The following is a 19,492-nucleotide window of genomic DNA, read 5'->3' as shown; positions in this document are numbered from 1 at the left end:
AAAATACATTAGGTCTAGTAAACAAGTTCATCAAATTGGTAGGACACAAGATAAACAGAAAAATCCATTGCATTTCAGAACTTTAATAAAAAAATTCTAAAATTAACAATTTCCAATATCATCAAAGAGATTAAAATATCTAGGAATAAACTTACATAAGAGTGCAAAACTTCTACAAACAAAACTATAAAACACCGTTGAAAGAAGTTAAAGACCTCAGTAAATTTGGGGGATACTGGAGGACACAGATTTCTTGATTTCAAGACTTGGTATGCAGCTACAGTAATCAGAATAGTGTGGTACTGACATAAGTATACACATATATGTCAAGAGAATAGAATTGAGAGTCCAGAAATAAACACTCAAATTATGGTCAGTTAATCTTCAGCAAAGTTGCAAAAACAAATCAATACAGAAATAATCTTTTCAACAAATGATGACTGGAAAACTGGATATCCACAAGCAAAAGAATGACTTGGGCTCCTTCCTTGTACATATACATTAACACAGAATTAATCAGCTTTAAATGTAAGAGCTAAAACTATAAAATTCATGGAAGAAAACATAAATGTAAATCCTTGTGATTTTTGAACTAGCCAATGGTTTCTTAGATATTTCTCCAAATATCCAAGCAAAGCAACAAAAGAAAAATAATAGCTAAAATCAACTTTGTAAAAATTAAAAACCACTGTTTCAAAAGTCACCATCAATAATTTGAAAAGGACAACACACAAAATCAAGAAAATATTTGAAAATCATAAGGGACTAGTGTCCTCACTGTATAAAGAACTCTTAAAACTCAATAATAAAAAGACAATTTTAAGGATGGGCTAAACTAAATATGTTTCTTTAAAAACCTTATAAAAATGGCCAGTAAGCACTGTAAAAGGTGTTCAATATCAATAGTCATTAGTGAAGTGAAAATCAAAATGACTACATGTTACTTCATACCCACCAAGATTGCTGTAATCTAAGAGATAGACCATAACGATTTTTTGTTAGAATACTACTAAAGTATAATAATCACATTGCTGTTGGGAATGTAAAATAGGCAGCCACTTCGAAAACAGTCCTCAGAACATTTCCTCAAAAATGTAAATAAAGTTATCACATGACCCAGTTATTTCACTTCTAGGTACGTACCCAAGAGAAATAAAAATCATGTTTACACAGCAACTCATACACAAACTTCATAAAAGCATTATTAATAAGAGCTAAAAGAGTAGAAACAGCCACAGCTACTTCAACTGAGAAATGAATATCCACAATTTACTCATACAATGGGTAATTATTCAGCCATAAAAAGGAATGAAGCACTGATACACACTTCAAAGTGATCACACTCTGAAAAGATTGTGTTAAGGGAAAGAAACTAGACACAAGAGGTTGTATTTCCTATGGTGCCACTTATATGCAGTGTCCAGAATAGACCAATTCATAGAAAGTTGGTTAGTTGTTGCCTAGTGTTCACGAAAAGGGAAAAAGTAGAAAGACTGTTAGTAGATATGGAGCTTCTTTTGAAAGTGATAAAATGTGGTGGTGATGGTTGTACCACTTTGCAAATACACTAAAAAACAATGAATTGTACACTTCAAAAGGGTGAGTTTTATGGTATGTGAATTATATCTTAATAAAATAAATGTTCTAAATACTTTATATCTCATGAGAAAAAGTAAAAGACCTTGGTTTCCACATAACACAATATGTCATAATGAGTTTTCACAAGAAAATGTGCATCTTAAAGTAATTAAATGTCTGGCAAATAACATAAAAAAGAAAAAGAAAACCTTCATGACCATGGAGATAGACATTGATATTATACACAGACACAAAAGCAGCAATCATAAAATGAAAAAAAAATAATAGTTCAGACTTTGTTATTATTAATATTTTAAAAAATCATAAACTATTATTGAGAGAAATATCTATCCAAAAAATGGGATATGTTCAATATATTTGACATAAGAGTCCTATCCAGATTAAAGGTTGTTTTTTTTTCAACTTTTATTTTTTTATTTTTTTTATATGAAATTTATTGACAAATTGGTTTCCATACAACACCCAGTGCTCATCCCAAAAGGTGCCCTCCTCAATACCCATCACCCACCCTCTCCTCCCTCCCACCCCCCATCAACCCTCAGTTTGTTCTCAGTTTTTAACAGTCTCTTATGCTTTGGCTTTAAAGGTTGTTTAAAAATCAATTAGAAAAAAAACAAGTAACTTAATAAAATATGCAATTATCAAAACATCACATTAAAAAAATTATGAAGTATGATTACATATTTTACATGATTATGAAATTCAAATTAAAACTGCAATAAGATGGCATTTCAGATCCATCCAGAACATTAAAGCAAAACCAAAACCAAACAAAATATTGACCATATGAAGAACTGCCGAATATATGAAGCAATGGGAACTCTTACATACTGCTGTTTAGGTACATATTGGTACAAAACACTTGGAAAGTGACAGTATTCACTAATGTTGAACATCAGATACCATATAACTTAGCAATTCTATGAGTACTCTCTACATATTTGCATATGTTTACCCAATTAAATGTACATATGTGCACCAGATAACAGGTATAAAATTGATCATAGCACGATTTTTCAAAAATGTCCCAATTTGGAAATATCCTAGTGTTCATTAATACAGGGTGAATAAATTAATTTTGATACATTTGTACAACAGAAGACAACACAATAATGGAAATGAAAATGATACTGTAACATGTACCGACACAGATCTCACAATCAAAACATTTGACTTATAGGCATTGGACACAAAAAGGTACATTCTGCATGATTCTACTATAGACAGTTCTAAACCAGGTGAATAAATCTGTGAAAGTAAGAAAATCACTTACCTTCGTGTGGATTATAAGTAGAAAGACACATAGTAGAGCATTCTGGGATATGAATACAGTTCTGTTTATTGGTTATCTGGGTAAGGCTACAGATCAAACACCAGCAACCCTTCCAAGTATCTTCCACCATGTTCACCTACCTTTATGCATGTTATACATGGTTCAATATAAAGTTGAAGCTAAATATTAAGAAATATTACATAGATTTTTACATGAATAATTTTATCAAAGTTATATTAATTTCACACTACTTAATAATAAATTAGGAATTAGAGTAGAAAATAAAATTATTTTTCAAGCAACCTATTGCAGCTTACAAATCATCTTTAATAATTATCTCTATGATATATTAATCATTGGCAAGAAAAATGCTTTTTAAATTCATGAAATTACTTTCTTTTTTGTTTTAAACATAATAACTGCCTTTATTGCTTATTTATTTTTGAAAGAGAGACAGAGAGTCAGAGCATGAGTGGGGGAGGGGCAGAAAGAGAGAGGGAGGCACAGAATCAGAAGCAGGCTCTAGGCTCTGAGCTGGTCAGCACAGAGCCTGACATGAGGCTTAAACAAACCAATTGTAAGATTATGACCTTAGCTGAAGTCAGAAGCTTAACTGACTGAGTCACCCAGGTGCTTCATGAAATTACTTCCTAAATAAGCTTTAAAAGAAGGACTCTTGCTTGGATATCTTTCTACATTTGCAGGCTAATAGATAATATAGTTAAGAGCATTTAGCAGTATGTGTCTCCTCATTAAATCAAATAATAAGCACTAATATATGTGAATTCTTGAAATGTATTGACAAATATACTTTCTTTATATACTCCATAAGAGAAAACTTTGGTCCAATTGAATTATAAAGGAAAAAGTCTATAAGCCAAAATGAAAATCATATTCCTATAACATGTGAATCATTCTCTGGATGAAATATGTAACCACCTTGTACCTTCTAAATAACTAAAGATTATTCTTTTTCATTGTTCCCTTTCAAATTTATTAATTACAAAAACATGGATGCTAATATCATCCAGGTTATTTTAAATAAACATTTTTATATAATTTTTATGAAATTTGTTTTTTAAAAATTTAATACATTTGGGCTTTGATAAGAAGTCTAATTGCTAATCAAAATCTATATATCAGTATTGAATACTTTGATCAATTTAGAAATGATGCTGTCAAGATAACTCTTGAAGCAAATTTTTATGTTATATTCAAAGTTTACCACTATTTTTACCTAATTTAATATTTTACCTAATTTTTTACCTAATTTACCTAATTTTTACCTAATTTTACCTAATTTAATTTTACCTAATTTTACCTAACATTTTACCTAATTTAATAGAGTGGAAAAGAAAACAAGTAACTGTTCTTACTTAGCCAGCATAAACAGGACTCTATTGGCAAACTTTTAGAGTATGAGAACAGGACAATTGCTTCCCTAGAAATTTATTTTGATTAAACTGTTTCAAAATAGAAGGAATAACCACCAATAGTAGCTTCAGAATTTCCATTTAAGAGGAACTTAAGAGGGTCAGTCTAATTGGAAGGGGACTGTAGGGGACTTGTTTTGAAGATATTTTGAATAGCGAGCACAATGTGCTTCAATTTGGTATTTATATGGGGTGACCCAGGGGAACTGATAGAGATGGAAAATAAAGAACCCCAAAACATCCTTATTGCCGCCACTTAATAGTAATCTGTAGGAACAGTCCTGTGGAAATAGAAACTTCTCCTTAGAGACTGATGAATGTTCTCCAGCAGTTGGTCTGCAATACAGCAAACAGGCTGTTTTCATGAACTCATTTCGTGTGCTGGGATAGACCAAGTTAATTGGTCTCAAATTTATTCAAATACTAAAAATTTTATGTCTAGATGTTGGCATTTGTGCCTTGACTAGTATTAATGGAAGAAGTAATCATGACAGTAAAGAAATTCCTATATTGTAGAAAATAAATATATGCTTTCCTAGAATGGAGTCACTCAAACTACTGTTCTTCCTCATATGTTATAACAGCTATACAGCAGAAAATAATGTAAAACACTTTTTTTAAAGCTGTTATTATTTGAGGAAAAAAAATAATCTGAGAGCAGTGTTTAGAAAAACCATACCTGCTTAGCTTAGGTTAGTTTACCTGTAGGGAACTCCACAAAGTAAATGCATTCAGTTTTGTGAATAATCTGTGGTGAATTTTTTTTAAAAAAATTCTTTTTAATTGTAACTGGCACTTGTAAGCTTAATACTGGAGTCAGCTGAGAAGTAATATAATTGTTAGTTAGCTGTAACAATGTGAGACTCAAGTATAAGTGACTAGTTATAGTTTAATAATCTTTAAAAGGACACATATATAAACCAAATGTTTAATTTCAAATATTGAACATCAAAGGCACCTTTTTTTTTTCTTTTGACAGTTAAACTACTTTTAACACAGTCTGGAAATTGGTTTACAGACTTTTCTTATAGTCACAGACATGAGAACAGAGATTCTGACCATGTGGCTGCCTGGAGCTGTAGCCCTTGGCCTGCCATAGATGATTTAAAAGGCTCTATAGAGAAAAAGTCAAGACTTTTTTGGTCTATGATTATAAGTGAGTGTGGTTTGGAACTGTTTAAATGGGGAGAGACCTATATTCTTAGAAACCTTGACTCTTTTTTAACTTTCTCATTCTTTCCAGCTGGCTAGAGCCTCTACTTTTCTCCAAATCAGGTGCCTGTCGAGATGGAAGCCAAATTTTTAAGAATTAGATGGAAATAACACTTCTTATTTCATATTTCAAATGTTGAATCTCAACTAAAAGGCAAGGGCAATTTAAGTCAAAAACATGCAGGAAGAGTTAAAGAAATAGATACATTGTAAATCATATGGCAGAAGTGCCACGTCTTACACAAGTCACATGTGGTTTTCTTTAATAGAAATAAGTCACTCCTATTATGCAGAGAATACTTCCCTCTAGCTATTCACATCCATTTAGTGTTCAACAGCTTGCCGAAGTGAGAGTCTTTGAAGGCTTAAGTATATTCATACGCTCATAAAAATGACACATTCATTAGCAATTATTGGACCAAAGAAGGTCTGCAATTTTTCCTCAAAAAAAGGAGCCTCATAATAGCATTTGTTTTGTTTTTTAAATCTAAATCTTTATTGATCATTATTATATGCAGGCCTTTTGGATAGCTCAAAAGGAATCAAATTACCTGTGTTCCGAATCCACTTTCCGTTTGATCTTCAGCAAATTATTTAGTCTCCTTTTGTTTGATTTTCTTAGCCTGTAAAGTTGAGAAATAATAACCCATAATTTATAGCGTTGTCGAGCATTAAATCAGATCATGTATCTAAAATGTTTAGAATTTGGCATATCACACTGAGGGCCACACTTGTTACATAGTAGGTGCTCAGCAAAGTTACTCGATGAAGACTACCACCTGTTATTTTCGTTACAGTTTATTCACATGACAATCATGTGAGCAGGCAATCTTATTGACAATTTGAATATGACACAATTAAGAATCTGTAGTCCCCAGTTATATTCTCAAGTTCATTCAAGAAATCCTAAGCGGTAGAGCCGATGGGTTGGTACACAAGCCAGGTCTCTACAGCACAAAGTTAGCAACTCTTGTCTCTTAGCTTTTCAAATTACATTCAACACAATATATACTCATGTATGTTGTCTGTGTCAGGCCCTGTGCTTGGATCTAGGCAATCAAAGATGGATAAGATACTATCTATCACCTATGATATTCTTCATAGATAGTCATAAGTGAAAATTAATTATTTAAATACATACACTCAGGGTTCTACAGACACTAGAGTGAGAATAAAAGCATTGCCTCATTGTAGCAGCATGGACTGTGGTCTATGAAGACTGGGTTGATAGGGAAACCTGGGTGGTTCAGTTGGTTAAGCATCTGATTTCAGCTCAGGTCATGATCTCACGGTTCGTGGGTTCGAGCCCCGCGTTGGCTCTGTGCTGACAGCTCGGAGCCCGGAGCCTGCTTCAGATTCTGTGTCTCCCTCTCTCTCTGCCCCTCCCCTGGTCTCTCTCTCAAAAATAAAAATAAACATTAAAAAAAAAAAAGAATGGGATGATATTGTAAAACACCCAGTGTCTGCAATGAGGCGTACATAAACAGGATTTGTTTCTTTAACCACATACACTTTTTAAAAATAAAATTTCTAAAAGCAAAATCCAGTAAAATTTTACCTATAGTATGCATTTTCTTTAATTAGCTAGAAATTTTTGATACTCAGGCGCATAGTTTTGGATACCTATGGCTAAAAGTGCTATTTCCTACCAAATGTCAAATCAGATTACTGACAACTTTCAGCTAAATTTCAGAAACCCAACAATACCTTAAATCCAGTTATTTATGGTATTAATAGTTAAGATGTCATGCAGAGTTTGGTTTGTGGTTTTAGTTGCTTTAAGATTTGCAAGAAAAAATTGAAAGACAGAAAAAGGTTGAGATTATTTGAAACAGTGTGGGCTGCTTTTTCCATATAATATTAGGAAGATTTTAATATATTATTAGTAAACACCTATATAATAAGTTCTGTTATACTACTGTACATTATACTCATGATATACCTTCGTTAATTGCATTTAGAAGTCTATCTAGCAGTATTCACTTAAATTTCTTTCAGTTACAAGGATTCGTCCCACCTGAGTCTGAGCCATTGTGTGATCAGCTATTTGAGGTTATTTGGGATCCTGGCACTTGGCATTTTTCTGCATCTTCCCATCTTACACACATTGCGCTATCTGTTCTTGATGTAGTAACAAATAATTAGAATCACAAGAAGTATTTACTCATTTTTCATGAACAGTACGGATGATATTTATAAATGACTGCAAATACTCTTAGAATGCTGTTGATTTTTAGTGAAAGATGTTTTGTTTTCAACATATTTGATATTGCAATATATCATATATAACATGGAATGCGACCACTGCAGAGAATTGGACTTCGGTTTCGAAATAGCAGTGAATTGATTATTCTTGCTCACAAAAGCACTACCATAATTCATGAGTTCTCTTTGCTTAATTTTTTAAATCTTTTACTTATTTATTATCCAACAAAGTCTCTATTAACAGCCCACAGGATAATTTTCAATGATTTTTATTAGGCAAGAGTGAAGTAAATGCAAAACAGAAGTAGCTTTTCTCTAAGCCCCAGCCTAGGGAGGGGGCAGGGGAGAATTTGCTTCAACTTGATGAAGCAGTTTATCTACAAAATCTTGAGATTAAAATGTCCTTGGCAGTTTTCTAAATTAGAGAAAAGTATTACAAATTTAGAAGTGCTAAAAGGAGAGTGGAGCCCAATCTAGTAAATACTGAAATAACATTCTTTTGATAATGCTAGATCTTTTTTGAGATTTAGACTTTTTGTGTCCCAAATTAAAGGCATCATTTAAATAATTTTGTAAATTCTCACTTATTAAACCAAAGAAAATATGCATATTATGGTAGAAAATTACTCACCATCATAATCTTATTTTGCTTACCCTAAAAATGCTCTTATATAATTATATTATTCTTATATAATTCCGTTTTCATCTTATCATTATGAAAAATGTGAAAAATTTCCAAATTCAAAAAACACAGGAAAAGAATCTTATAACAAATATCAGCACATCATATTCATCATCTAGAAATAAAAATTCTTTAACATTTTGTGATAACAACTTTATCTACTTATTAATATTTATGTATATATATTTTTGTACCATTTGATGGTTACAAAGTAATGATAATTTACCTAAATATAAATCAGTATGCATTTCCTAAATAGGACATACTCCTACCTAACCTCAATGCCAATAACCTATATAAGATATAATAGTACATTAGAAATAATATTATTTTCTGAATTTTAACATGTAACTCATATTCTAAATTCCTCAAATATCTGCCATCATTTTTTATTGCTATTTTATTTTCAGCCATGATACAAAAAGTTTCACACATTCATTTTTAAAGTTTTTTTGTTTTTAAAATTTATATTAGATTTCCACCATTTTATTCTTTTAAGATACATTTTTGAAGACAGTAAGTCTGTTTCTTTTATTTTTTACTTTTTTAATTTATTTATTGTCAAGTTAGCTAACATACAATGTACTCTTGGCTTCAGGAATAGATTCCTGTGATTCATCACTTACATACAATATCCAGTGCTTATCCCAACAATTGCCCTCCTCAATGTCCATCACCCATTTTCCCCACTTCCCCAATCCCCCACACCCATCAACCCTCAGCTTGTTCTCGTATTTAAGAGTCTCTTATGGTTTGCCTCCCTCTCTCTTTGTGTCTTATTTTTCCTTCTCTTCCCCTATGGTCTTAAGTTTCTCCAATTCCACATATGAGTGAAATCACATGATATCTGTCTTTCTCTGACTGACTTATTTCACTTATGTCAAGATTTCATTATATATATAATGGACTATATATATATATACATATATATATAGTCCATTATACACACACACACACACACACACACACACACACACACACACACACCACATCTTTATCCATTCATCAGCTAATGGACAGATGGGCTCTTTCCATACCTTGGCTATTGTTGATAGTGTTGCTATAAACATTGGGGTACATGTGCCCCTTTGAATCAGCATTCCTGTATCCTTTGGATAAATTCCTGGTAGTGCTATTGCTGGGTCATAGGATAATTCTATTAATTTTTGAGGAACCTCCACACTGTTTTCCAGAGTGGCTGCACCAGTTTGCATTCTCAGCAAGAGTGCAAGAGGGTTCCACTTTCTCCACATCCTTGACAACATCTGTTGTTTCCTGAATTAATTTTAGCCACTCTGACCTGACTGGTGTGAGGTGCTATCTCAATGTGGTTTTGATTTGCATTTCCCTGATGATGAACAATGCTGCGTATCTTTTCATGTGTCTGTTAGCCATCTGATTGTCTTCTTTGGAAAAGTGTCTATTCATGTCTTTTGTCCATTTATTTCTTCACTGGATTATTTGTTTACAATCCTGGTCTTTAGCCTGTATTACAAAGCTGTAATCATCAAGACAGCATGGTATTGGAAATCTGTTTCTTTTAGAATTTCCCACATACTAGACTTGCCTAATTATTTCCTGATGATGTCATTTAAACTTTTCCTCAAACTCTATTACCTGTAAACCAGAAATTAGGCCTAAAGGCCTGATTTAATTCAAATGATTTTTTTTTGGCAAAAATACAGTACAAGTAATACAATCTACTGTACACTGAATTCCATCGGTTGGCACAGTATCTGGTTGTACCAAAATAAGTAAGGCTAACATTCATCTTTCTTTGAGATTATAGACTAGATCTCTCTATTATAAAGATATGTTTTCCTTCTTTCATAATTAGCAAAAAATCTGTGAGATAATACTTTTCACACTTTAAAAATATCTGGTCCTCAATAATCCTTCATTCACTTTTTTTTTTGTCTACACTAATGATCATTTACTGAATCACCAATGTAATAAGGAGTAATTTTCTAATTATATCATTCTTTCTATATTTTTAGCTAGCCTTCTCTGAGCTGTTGATTATTGACAGGAGATGAATTACAGTTTTTGATTAAAGGGCAGCATTTATGTTTAATTCTGCCTCTATAATTAATGAATTTCAGATAACAGAGTTGGGGTAATATTGGTGGCAAATGAGTTTTTCTTTATAGTTTTTCTCTCTCTCTTTTTTAACATCATCATGGACCCATGAATTTTTATCAGTTGGATATTTAAGAATCTTTTTTAGTCATTATTTATTTTTATGTCTAAATTACGGAAACTTAGTTTATAAAGAAGAATACTCTATGGAAACAGAGAAAATATCTGTAAAACGAATACTTCTAGTTTATGCTTCAGAACATGTAATTAATTTAACATATAATATCTTGGTCCTTGAAAATATTTAAATAATTACTCCATGTGCTTTTCTGTTATACCTAAACTCAAAAGAAATAAATATTGCTGAAAAGTTTAGGAGATACAAACATTCAGCTGGAAATTAAATAATCAGACATTGTTTGACTTACTCTACAACACTGCAATGGCTATAATCATCTTCATCAAATATTTAGCATACCTCCACGTAGGAATGGGCTTTCTCTGATACCTAAACTACTTGTTACTAAATATTTTTTCTAAACTTTCTTAGGCCATTGTCAGTTAAGAACATAGCGATATTATTTTTGAATTTACTGCTTTGTTATTTTCATGTCCTATTTTATAGACCTACCATAGCATTTGTTAGAAAACCTACAAACTACGCACTTGCCAACACAGATCTTATTGAATTAAAAAGAACTTACATTTTCTATTTTTTTTCCTAACCAATGGAGTTCAAGAAAGGTAGAAACTGCTTCCATTAACAAGTATAAATATGCATAACATTTTCATAATTATGATAAAATCTTTACAAAATTATGAATACAATGAAATGCTGAAGTAATATATTAATATTATAACATTCAAAAGAAGCATAAGTATTTGTCATTTTAGAAATGGACCATCTTGCATAGATGTCATATCTTGGCACATGGCTAAGGTCTAGCGTGGTAACTTCTATGGAAGAGTCAGAGTTGAGAAAGGAACCTGTAAGTAGACATTCTTACTAGAAAGTAGGAGACACTAAGAGTATCATATGATGGGAGAATATTAAGTCCAGCATTTAGAATATGATGACCAGCACTACAGACAATGGAACACATGTTGTGGCTGCAGGTAGTAGGTAAAATGGAACTTAGCAACTAGCAAGAGGAATTAATAGGAATTATAAAACCTGAATCCTATAGGAATTCCTATATTCAAAAACATATATCAAGCCATGCACTTATATTTAGGTAACTGCAAATGTTTAAAAAGTGGAGTATCATATGGGATCATTTTTAAAGTAATGTTTTTAAATACACGTTTCACATTTTGATAAATTTTTCTAGCCCCATACGACTGAGATATTTAATGTTTAAATATTTGCATGGTTTATTGAGTGTATTTACATCTTAAGAGTTTCTTTTATTCATGCATTTACTTTGATGAAGTGTAGCACTCTTGTGCCATATAAAAATTCCCTTTGCCCTTTTTTCTTATGCAAATATGTTGATTTTTCCCTGAGATACATCCCCAAATGAGTATCTTTGGCATTTTGTTTTTTTGTTACCATATCAGTTCCATGTCTTCTTAAAGGAAAAGGATGGCCCACCCAATCATTCTAGATCAACATCATATTTGAGACCAGATAATTAAACACCTCTTTCCAATTTAAAATTTCAATATAAGAAAGCATTTCTATAGAAGTTTAAAAACAAATAAACAAGAAACTCAGGAATCCTTCACAAACTTGAATGAAGCATGATTATTTACCGTGGTACATTAAACACATGATTATGTATAACAGATTTACACCATCATTTTAATAGCACATTGTTTTAATTAGTTAAACTAAATCCTGTTCATTGAAAAATGTTGTGGCAGCTTGTCTGGTGACAGTTCATTTTTCCTGATTATATTTTTAATAATATTTTATTGATTACCTGGAATACAGTTTTATCTCTGTGATAACAGATCTCATGGCAAGAAATCCTTCATAAATACTCTGAAAGTATTATTTTTGTTAGCTTTTTAAGACTGAATTCTGAGTTTATCTTAAAGTTTTTAAAACTTTGCTCTGTATTTGGGAAACGAATAACAAAATTTTACACTACTCAGTGGCAAGAATAAAAAAGTTGTTAAATTTAGGGGGAGTGGCAGATCTACCAAGATTTAGAGTAGTCAAATTTATCCCTTTTTATATTTTATTTTAGTGCCTTATACCATGTTTTAATTCAAGATTTGGAACTGCATTGAAGCCTTTGGAGTGAATCTGCCTTAATACACAATGCCAGTTTTCCTTTGGTCTAATTTAGTTCTCTGGTGATGGCTGAACTTGTGTTTGTTATCTGAACTCTTATTCTCAAAACCCTTGTCCTGGATCAAATAAAATGACTGGCTTTAAAAATTAAAAATAATATATTAATATTAATATAATTATATTGTTTTATGAGTTATATTGGGTATACTAATTATACCTAGATAAATGCCCTTATTCTAGATTATGGGATCATTATATTACTTATTGATGTTTGGTGTTTTCTCTTTTTTTTACCTCTCTCTCTGTGATTAGCATACCTCTTCTGTATTATATTTTCTGTCCTCTTAATTTTTTGATACATTTGTCTTAAATATTAATTGCATTTACATTTTATTTATTTATTTTTTTTTTTAATTTTTTTTTTCAACATTTATTTATTTTGGGGACAGAGAGAGACAGAGCATGAACGGGGGAGGGGCAGAGAGAGAGGGAGACACAGAATCGGAAACAGGCTCCAGGCTCTGAGCCATCAGCCCAGAGCCCGACGTGGGGCTCGAACTCACAGACTGTGAGATCGTGACCTGGCTGAAGTCGGACGCTTAACCGACTGCGCCACCCAGGCGCCCCTGCATTTACATTTTAAACTGAGTAGCTAAATTGTGCAGTGGAAACATAATTTTCAATATGGGTCCACATGGCATAGGTCCTATGAATAGTGGCTAGTATTTATGAAGATCATTTATTTTTTTAGTTACCATTTTATGCCAGACAAGAATAATTAATCTTTGAAAATATGGTCTTTCAACTCTCTATGTTCGGGCTCAACAATCTATATGGCCTATGGTCAAATCACATGCAGGTTCTTAAAATACCAAACAAATTTGCTCCAACTCACTTTAATGAATGAGAGTAAATTGCATGCTTTTAATTTCAAGTAGATTATTATGTCATATAGAACATCTTATGTTCACCATCTGCTCTCCTTTCTTAAAAAAATCATTCCTTGACCTACAACTACATGTTAATATTTTTGTACTTGCCATCAGGAAAACTATAGGCACAGTCTCCAAATTTTTCTTCTCATTAAAAAAAATTACTTCAGTTGAGATTTTTGTTTCCACAATTGCGAAGAGGTTTCTATTTTCAAAGTCTTATTAATACAAGATCTGTTTAGCCTGATTCAAAATCAGCTCTTGATTCTCGTCAGTCACTAGCATTTAACCCAGATGATTATTCTCTTCTTCCAAAACCCATTTTTTTAAAGTACATTTTCTTTTATTAACCCAAAACATATACTTAAACTTTAAATGCTGGCTCTTTAGGAAAAAGTTTCTTCTGGTAAATATTCATAACTGTTGCCCAAAAATTTACACAGTGTTTTCCCCAAAATATTTATAAACATAGTGGTCCACTTAAGACCAGCCCCATCATAACCTACTGGATACAATGTGCTCTTAATTTATAAATAGGCTACCCTCTGTATATAAAATATAAAGGCATATATGTTATATGTACAAAGTAAGAAATATAAAAAGGAGATGGAAAAAAAATAGTGTTCTTCCTATAAGATCCAGACAGAAATTCAATGTAATTAGTGAGATCAAATGTACTCTTAACTTATAAATGGGTTACTCTCAGTATATAAAACATATAGGCATGTATGTTATACATACAAAGTAAGAAATATAAAAAGAAGAGATGAAAAAAGAAAGAAAAAGTGTTCTTCCCTATAAGATCCAGACAGCAATTCAGTGAATTAGCAAAATCAGGTAAAAGGTCTGAAGAATTTCAGTTTTGGCAAATACCTTTCTAAAAAATATCTAGGCTATGAGAGTACTAAATTTACATTTTAAGAATTTAGTAGAGGTTTCCATTTAAACATTCAGTGAAGATGTTGTGGTCTTCTTAATATGCACAAAAGAAGACTTTTAGGGTCTGTCAAAAAGAAACAGACAAAAAGTCACTCATTTGTAGGTGGTTAGTAATCACTTCTTAATCAAATGTGTGTAGTGCAGAGAATCAAATCCCAGACCATCAGTGTTTGAATATGTTTGATGAAAGATTCCAATGAAGGATCTGAATTCTTCCTAAGTCTCAGAGGGAATAGGGCAGAACATAATGGCAAATGAGGGGTCAGCCCCAAAGGTGGCTGGTCCAATCTTAACTCTCCATGTTAAAAAAAAACAAAAAACAAAAACACACCAAATGTTTCTATAGCATTCTGCAGAATTTTCTTTATTTCAAAGCCCAGGTCTACTTGAAGGGTCATGTAGCAAGTGACTTATACTATGAACAGTGACATCACATTAAGAGACAATCGTTAGATTCTTTCACTAGGCAAAGAGCTCACATCTTTGGAATCCATGAGTTGGTATTATTTATGGGATACCTGAGATGTACCTTGCTCCGATTAACATTACCATGCTACTCACTATAAAAAAGCCCAAGGGTAGACTACAGAAGATACTAGGGTCACCACTTTCCGAAGACTGAGTTGTAACCCAACCCATTGACTTTATCACAGCTTTCTTCCATGTAGAGTAACGAATTTCACTTTCCTCAGCGTTGATCTGGGGTTCAAACCGCTCCATCATAACCGCTGACAAATCCTCGGGTTGGAGACTCCAAACATCAACTCCTTCTGCAGCCCCTGCTGCCATGGCAGCTCCCAGGGCAGTTGTTTCAGGCATTGAGGATTTCACTACTGGAATATACAGAATATCTGCTTGTAGCTGCATAAGAATTTTGTTGTTGGTCATTCCTCCATCTACCTGTAAATGACTGAGTGGAATCCCACAGTCGCGGTTCATGGCATCCAAAATCTCCCGGGTTTGGAAACAAACAGCTTCTAATGCAGCAAAAGCAATATGGCATTTATTGGTGAACTGAGTGAGCCCACAGATGATCCCTCTTGCACTGGGCTCCCAGTAAGGTGCATATAACCCTGAAAACGCAGGGACGAAATAGCAGCCATACGATGTACCTACTTCTTTAGCAAGTTTTTCTATTTCTTCTGAGCTCTTTATAATTCCAAGATTGTCTCTTAGCCAGCGAATAACAGCACCAGCTATAGCTACAGAACCTTCCAATGCATAATACACTGGTTTGTCTCTGCCAAGCTTGTAAGCCACTGTGGTCAGAAGGCCATGTTCAGAAAACACACACTTATGGCCTGTATTACACAGTAAGAAGCAGCCTGTTCCATAGGTATTTTTGGCTTGTCCATCCTGGAAGCACATTTGTCCCACCAATGCAGCAGACTGGTCTCCCAAACACCCAGATATTGGGACACCTTCCAAGACCCCAGCTTTCATTAGGCCATAGATCTCAGAAGAACTCCGGACATTTGGAAGAATTTTCATTGGAATTTCAAAAAATTCACAGAGCTCTTTATCCCACTCCAGAGAATGAATGTTGAAAAGCATTGTCCTACTTGCATTGGTTACATCTGTACAATGGACACCTCTGTTGGTCCCTCCTGTCAAACTCCAAATAAGCCACGAATCAATGGTCCCAAAAAGAGCTCTGTCTTCTTCAACAGCCTCTTTCACTGTTCTCACATTGTCAAGGAGCCAGCGAAGTTTCACAGCACTGAAGTAAGTGCTAAGTGGAAGGCCTGTCTTAGACTTGACAAAGTTATTATTTCCTGGAATTTTTTTACTAAGATTCTCAACGGTAGACTGGGTTCTTAAATCAAGCCACACCACAGCATTGTAGAGAGGCTCTCCAGTTAACTTGTCCCAGACTACAGTGGTTTCCCTTTGGTTACTGACACCAATAGCTTTTATGTTGGAAATATCAATATTGAGCTGTCCAAGCTTCTCACATGTTTTCTCTATACACTCACAGACAGACTGCAGAATTTCCTTAGGGTCTTGTTCCACCCATCCTTCTCTTGGAAACTCTTGTTTTATTTCCACTTGATGATGACTAAGTAGTTCGGCTGTTTTTGAATTGAAAACCAAAAAGCGCGTTGAGCTGGTGCCCTGGTCCACTGCCCCCACCAATGGCCCCAAAACTGCTTTCTTCGCGGCTGCCATGAAACCAGCTTCCGGTCAGCGGGTATTGCGTCCAGTTTCCAGGGAGACGGTGGCACGCGGGGGAGGGGCAGGTGGTGAGACAGAAGGCAAGGAGGTCTGCTACAACGGCTGAATGCCGGAAACCCATTCTCTTGATCCCTACCTCTCCACTGCTCTAGCTCCTGTCACTTTTGCTGCTTTTTCATCTTCCCCATCACTGTGGTCAGCAAAACCCAGGTCTCAATCTCTGACATCCTTTCTTCTCTATATACTCTGTCTCCTTAGAGGATCTCATCAAGTCCCCTGCCTTGACATACCACCTTTATGCTGATGACCCCATAACTTATATCTATAAACTTTCTAAACTGAAGTCTTGCTTAAACATCAGTTTTATATATAGCCAATTGCCTAACTCAGTTATCCCCTTGGATGTCCAAAAGGCATTCTAAATGTAATATGTCCAAAAACAGGCATTTGTCATCCTCATCATACATGATCCTCCAGAATTTTGCCCACATTAGTAAATCACAATATCCTTTTTCTACTTGCTTAGGACACAAATCCAAAGACATATCATCTACCACCATTCTCTCATACAGCACATCTAATCCATCTGCAAAAGCTATCATGCCTTTATTCTTTTTTTTTTTTTTTTTTTTTTTTTTAAATTTTTTTTCGACGTTTATTTATTTTTGGGACAGAGAGAGAGAGAGAGAGCATGAACGGGGGAGGGGCAGAGAGAGAGGGAGACACAGAATCGGAAACTGGCTCCAGGCTCTGAGCCATCAGTCCAAAGCCTGACGCGGGGCTCGAACTCACGGACCGCGAGATCGTGACCTGGCTGAAGTCGGACGCTTAACCGACTGCGCCACCCAGGCGCCCCATATCATGCCTTTATTCAATATGCATCTCAAATCCACCACTATTTACTGCTCTACTGCTATTACCTAAATACAGTTTTCATATCTCACCTGAATAATTGCAAAAGCAATTGATGTTTCCACTTCCATCTTTAACTTAAAAGTCACTGTATAATTGAAAGCAGTTACATCCAAATGTATCAGATTAGGTCACTCTTTTGCATGCTCTATGATTGCATTCCATCTTATTCAAACTAACACTTAGAATCCAGCATCTTAATGTTGTCTAAAAGCTGCCATGGAATCCAGCCTACCTAACTTTTCCCTTCTGCAACATCCTATTCTTCTGCTTTAGCCACAATACACTTCTTGCTCCACAACCTAGGTTTGAAATCATTTTCTCCCAGACTCTTGTTTAATTCATTTATCTCAAAAATTATTATAAGCATTCCTTATAAAAGAACAAATGCAAAGTTGTGACTATTTATTATTTCCTGCTTTCTTTTTTTTTTCTTTGCCCTATAGACTTATCAACACAGCTAAAAAATTACCTAGAGTTATTTCAGATTTGAAAGATCCTACCTCCTTCCTTCTTTTCTTTCTTTCCTTCCTTCCTTCCTATCTTCCTATCTTTCTTTCTTTCCATTTTTTTTCAACCAAACTTCTCTTGTGAGAAGCAGTCGAGTTAGAGTGAGAACAGGATTTGTTTCAGCAGGGAAGAGCATTAATTGCTTAGGGTAAAGGACTTAAACTGAATAGTCCAGGCAACTTCTCATGTGAAGAAGCTCCCAGGAGTGAGGGCCAATTTAACTTCCTTCCTATCTCAGACAATTGACATAGGGTATGTTATGAGAGAAGGCACTGAGCAAATATCATATTGGTCTCTAGGGTAGCCCAAACCTATGCTCCTGCTAAAATCATAGTTTGTACTGTAAACTGACTTTTCATAATACCAGAGCTCTTTATGAAATTCAAAAGGTAACTGAGTTGCATCATTGACACTCCTCACTGTTAAATGTTTACTTTTATTAGATGCATTTAAAAAATAGTAATGTATCATATTATGTTTTGCATGGAGGAATGGAAGTTGATTTCAAATATCAAGGCCTACAGAGAATAAGTACATGGAGGAGAAAGGGAGGGTCATATTAGGCTCATTTAACAGTATTCCATGCAAGCATGTTCTACTTTCCCTCAGGGCATGCTTATAAAGATGGTCCCTGCTGAGTTTAGGTCTACACATCACTTGTTATATCTAGAGGGAGAGACAGTTAATGATTTTACATACCCCTTGCTGTGAACAGAATCATATGTCTTCTCAATCAAATGATACAGATAATTAGTAATTCTAATAAAGACTCAAGCTTGACAAATTTTACAGAATTGATTTTAATTTGTTTGCAGCATGTTTAAAATTCCTGAAGTTTTAAGGCAAACTTTATCAATACAAAGTCTAATGGAGAATAGACTTGACCTTGCTATTATAAAATAGATCTTAATCCAGTGGCTAATGTCTAACTCTAACTCTAATGTCTAACTTTCATCTTTGGAATCAGATTTTAGATCTTCAACAGTTTAACTTTTTGTTTTCTAGTTTTCTCACCTATGAAATGGAAGTATTTTGTTAACAGAATAACAGTTAGTAATTAATAGAGAAAACATACAAAAAAATTAAAAAGATATGAGTTTTGTAGCTATTTTATTATGCCTTAAAAATTTCATTTTATTTTGTACAGTTGTATAAATGACAACTATGTAGCACTGAGTTTAATTAGTTTTATTAATGTGTATCTTGGAGGAAAAAGTATATAACTTTATCAAAGATAATCCTTAAATCACTTAAAAGGTAGGATACCTTTTTAAGAAGATACAGTGTACAAATTAAAAT

At 33.7% G+C, this 19,492-nt stretch overlaps 1 protein-coding gene across 1 annotated transcript; it reads right to left on the bottom strand.

Annotated features, from left to right (window-relative positions):
* Positions 1-14,952: 14,952 nt before the first annotated feature.
* Positions 14,953-16,789, bottom strand: LOC125165900 (glycerol kinase-like). Its single transcript, XM_047859381.1, has one exon. It carries the CDS (start codon positions 16,763-16,765, stop codon positions 15,104-15,106), a length of 1,662 nt encoding a protein of 553 aa, XP_047715337.1. The 5' UTR covers positions 16,766-16,789; the 3' UTR covers positions 14,953-15,103.
* Between the last annotated feature and the right edge of the window lie 2,703 nt (positions 16,790-19,492).

This window comes from Prionailurus viverrinus, chromosome B2, assembly GCF_022837055.1.
Source record: "Prionailurus viverrinus isolate Anna chromosome B2, UM_Priviv_1.0, whole genome shotgun sequence".
NCBI classification, from domain to species: domain Eukaryota; kingdom Metazoa; phylum Chordata; class Mammalia; order Carnivora; family Felidae; genus Prionailurus; species Prionailurus viverrinus.
The sequence above is the reverse complement of the archived record's forward strand: the minus strand, read 5'-3'. Positions and strand labels throughout refer to the sequence as shown.